The sequence below is a fragment of the Alligator mississippiensis genome, chromosome 14 (genome assembly GCF_030867095.1).
Source record: "Alligator mississippiensis isolate rAllMis1 chromosome 14, rAllMis1, whole genome shotgun sequence".
In the NCBI taxonomy this organism is placed as follows: Eukaryota; Metazoa; Chordata; order Crocodylia; family Alligatoridae; genus Alligator; species Alligator mississippiensis.
This window is the reverse complement of record NC_081837.1, coordinates 43,558,264-43,562,376: the sequence shown is the minus strand read 5'-3', so window position 1 is coordinate 43,562,376 and position 4,113 is coordinate 43,558,264. Positions and strand designations below refer to the sequence as shown.

Below are 4,113 nucleotides of genomic sequence, written 5' to 3'. Positions count from 1 at the left end.
CTCCCTCACCACCACTATTGCCAAAAGCTTTGGTGGTGTTGTGAGTGGATTCAGTTAGACTGATATCCTGCAGTCACATCTGCAAAGGCTTTTCTTCAAATAGTGAGTCCTGAATGTGGAAGTATTTGTACGCTTGACAGGCAAGGAGAAGGATACTCTCAGATTTAACAGTTATCTTGCGTCCATATTAATAGGCTGGAGGCCGGCAGAAAAATTCAGTCAGACTTGGAGACTGCTTAGGAATTGCTTATGTTCTGGATTGAACCATCACACTCCAGACATTTTTACAGATTTATTAATAAATCATAAGCAGAAAACTTCCCAAACATCACCATTTATTTCCAAAAGCCTGATGCAGCTCCTACAAATAATTTTTTAGACATATAAATAAAAGTTATCATGAATACTCTCTGACAGGTTTTGGAACGCAACCCCTGTACAGTATGCTTCTTTCCTGAAGACAGCACTTACATTTAAGTTATTGCATGAGACCATCTCCCTTGAGGACTTTAAAGAGCTCACCATTAAAACTTACAGCACTCAGCTAGGCAGCTGGTCACATCGCTGGGAAGGGGCATGGACATTTCTCCTTGCTGTAGAATAATATGCAAGCAGATGCCCCCATACCGTGCATCTCACTGAGGTTGGGCCAACGTTTCTGTTCTTAGCCATACCCCCAAAGGGGATGGCGTTGCAATCACAGCAGCCTGCTGCAGCAAGACACCCCGTTTTTCAACGTTTAAATTAGCGTCGTTATCTGAACACTAAGTATAATGGGGAAAAGCACGGAGAGGCAGAGTCAGCAACCTTCAGATATTGCACAAGGAGCTTAAGAAGGCAGTTTAGTAAAGCCTACAACTGCACTGAGATGCAAGTTGATTCATCAGAGCTAGTATGAAAAAAATGGGTAGATTTGCTTTCCAATCTGTAATCGAAGATGATTAATGCACCAAAGTCTTTTGCTTAAAAGAAATGGGAATTTAGTTATAGTAACACAAGAGTGTATTAGGGGGTTGTCTGTGTACTTTCTAATAGAACAGAATTTTTGGTCTGGTAGGGATGTTTTGTTGGATTTGTTTTAATCTTTCAGAAGAATCACATACCACAGAGCTGATTCACAGTGCTGACATGCAATCAGGTCTCATTTTGAGTTGTGCTGTGCATCCACATATCAATATAGGGAGAGCTGCAGATACTCAGTCCTTCTGAAAATGAGGCCTCAGAGCCACAGGTTACAGCTTAGAGTCTGGTACCTGAAAATAAGGCTGTTGCTGTAAACATTATACATTGCAATGCTGCACAGGTTGCACACACTGGATTTTGCTTTTGCCTTTTCATTGCTAGATGTCAAAATACGTACGTGGCATATATTACATTGTAAGATGATGCCCGTTAAGCTTGTTACATTTTCTGTGGGGTTCAGGCCTTTGAGACAAAGATAAAATGCACCTTTGCCAGGCATTGAGGGTCAATCTGAAAATGAGTTTTGTAGCAAGGTTGTTTGCAATACATTACTTTCTGATTTTCTTTTTCATAAAACCCATAAATGTTTCTAGGTACATTTATTGAAACTGGCATGTGTTTGATTGGGGGAGAAAAATATTTTAAAGTGCAGTTTCAAGAAGCCTACGTTCCCAGTAACGAAAACCAGGATAATCTTAAATATCAGCTTGTATTTAAAAAAACCGAAATGTTGAGAATCAGCTTTGCTTGCAAGTTGTATCTCTGAATCTGAATCCTTCCACATCACAAACAGCCCTGTGGCAGAAGAAACAATTCTTCCTTTGTTAAAGGCAGGAAACCGAGGTCCAGAGAGACCGACGGACTTCACAAGGTCACAGATGGATTTGATAGGATGGTGAATTGAATCGGGCTCTCTCGCATGCAGCTCCTTAAATCAAAAAATCATTGTTCCTCCCCTGTCGTTGCTGGGCTGTGCCATCACATACAGATTCTTGTCCCTACGCCCAGCAGGAAGCTGATAGAGACTTTACTTTTCTTCTTTCTTGTTTTATTATTCTCTGGGATGTTTGGAGTCTAAAGGCTAATGTCCTAGATGGTTTGGAAACACAGCAATGGCTATACTAGTCAAACAGAGCAGACCCCAGCCTGGGACTGGAAGCTGCTAGTTTTCCCATTTTGCTACTCAATGGATATGCTTTGAGATACTTTCTGCCACTGCAAACTCCCTCCTGTTGGGTGTAGACTTCAAGCCTGTTTGCACCTTCTTGTTGGTCAGGATAATCACCAGTGGGCCGATGGCCGAGTAGCAGGAAGCAAAGAACATCTGAGCATCAACAAGCCTCATTGAGCCTGGGGCCACACAGAGGGTAAAGATCCAGAAGATGCTATCCATCCCAAAGCTGAAAAGATACAGGACTAACAGGGCCACCACAGCTTTGGCTGCCTGGATCTCTGCATGCTTCACATGCAACCCTGTAAGGTGTTTTGCTTGCTTCCCATGCTGATAAAACATATACAGAAGGTAGCAGCTGGAAAGAGTCATTGCCCCAAGGAAGAACAAGTCCCTGATGACCAACACCAGCCTATTTCCCAGGTAAAAGTAGCGGGTGGGGAACATCACATAGCAGAAGTTGTAAAGCTCGGTGTAATTTCCAAGAGTGGAGGAGTTTTCATCACCCTGGGCAGAGCCGTAAGTCAGACGGGTGCTACACACAAAGAGGTTGAAGCACCACAGGGAAATCATGATGGAAGAGAGATTTTTCAACAGGCTCTCTCTCCAATGCAGCCACCTGCAAGGGAAGGGGATGATGAGGAGACACTGGAAACAGCCCAGCAAGGAGGTGACGCAGATGGTCATGGCTCTTCCTACACAATAAACATAAAGGGTAATTTTGCACCCCAGGTTGTTGAACACGTTCTGGGTCCAAAATATTTTGAGCGTGAAGGGAATCCCCTGGCTCAGGATCACCAGGAGGTTGGAAAGGGCGAGTTTGCTCAGGATGATTTCCGAGAGCGTGACTTTCCGGTGGCACGCTAACGTGTGAACGAAGGCATAGAGGATGACCACATTCCCTGGGATCCCAACCATGTCCAGGAAAATGAAGCCAAGTATGTCAAAGATGAACTGGGCCCCCATCAGTCTGGCAGGTGGAAGAACGCAATTGCGTGTGCGTATTCTGCAAGGCAACGGCACCGTGCATTAGAAACTGAAGAACTACAAGGTTAGCAAGGCATGCATTTGGCACAACTAAAGGAAGGTGACTTATTCGTGCTACTGGTTCATGGAGTTGCTTCTTTAATTTGTGCATTAAAACTCAGGTTGAGGTTCAGTCCTGAAGGTTGTGGGTTCAAGCTTGGATGCAGGTCCTCAGGGGGACAGTGCATAACCTAAATTCAGACAGACTTTGATCTGCTTAACTGTTAGCAGAAAATGGTTTCAGCTCTCCGTAGCAGTGGTCACCAGGTGAGAAAATAGCAGGAGTCATCATTCAGAGAAGGCTTGAGCCTCTCTCTTAGTAGGGAGCCTTATTATGTGTTGGACATAATGCCAACACCCACCTGGCACAATTAATTAATGCAATCTGTATGCAGATTCTTGCAGAGTGCTAACCACCACAGACTGAAATAGAGTATGCAACTGTCAAATAAATGATCATCTCCATAGCACTCTAATGAGTTAAATTCACATTACAGCCCTGAAAGGCAACTGAGATTAGCCTCATGGCTCTTATGGGGAATGAGCATTGGCGAGCCAGAGTGACTGGTTCACAGCCATGGAGTAAGAGGGGAATCATCCTCAACTCCCTCTTTCAGCACACGCTGCCTCATCCCGACAGCCGTTTCTGCACAAGGGAATATATTCCCTCCAGCTGTTGTTTGAACACCTGCCAAGCGAAGATCAAAGCCTGTGTGTAAGTCTCTTAGCATACCGACATGGTTTGAGGAGTGGGCGAGCAGCTAGATCCTGTGAAATCTGAAAACAGTTGTGTCAGGAACAGGACTTTGAACTGAATCAAAAGGGATTAAGGTGTATTGTTTAATGATGAAGGTAAAAAGCTCCAGAGCAAACATGAGAATGCACTCACTAAAACCCTTAGACACAATAGCCTGGGCTTTGCTAATATTCTTGCAAAGACAGACATGATAGGC

General features: G+C 44.1%; 1 protein-coding gene across 1 annotated transcript; it reads right to left on the bottom strand.

The window, feature by feature from the left end:
- Positions 1 to 328: 328 nt before the first annotated feature.
- LOC102569259 (olfactory receptor class A-like protein 1) lies at positions 329 to 3,124 on the bottom strand. Its single transcript, XM_006273626.4, has one exon. It carries the CDS (start codon positions 3,098 to 3,100, stop codon positions 2,147 to 2,149), a length of 954 nt encoding a protein of 317 aa, XP_006273688.2. The 5' UTR covers positions 3,101 to 3,124; the 3' UTR covers positions 329 to 2,146.
- Between the last annotated feature and the right edge of the window lie 989 nt (positions 3,125 to 4,113).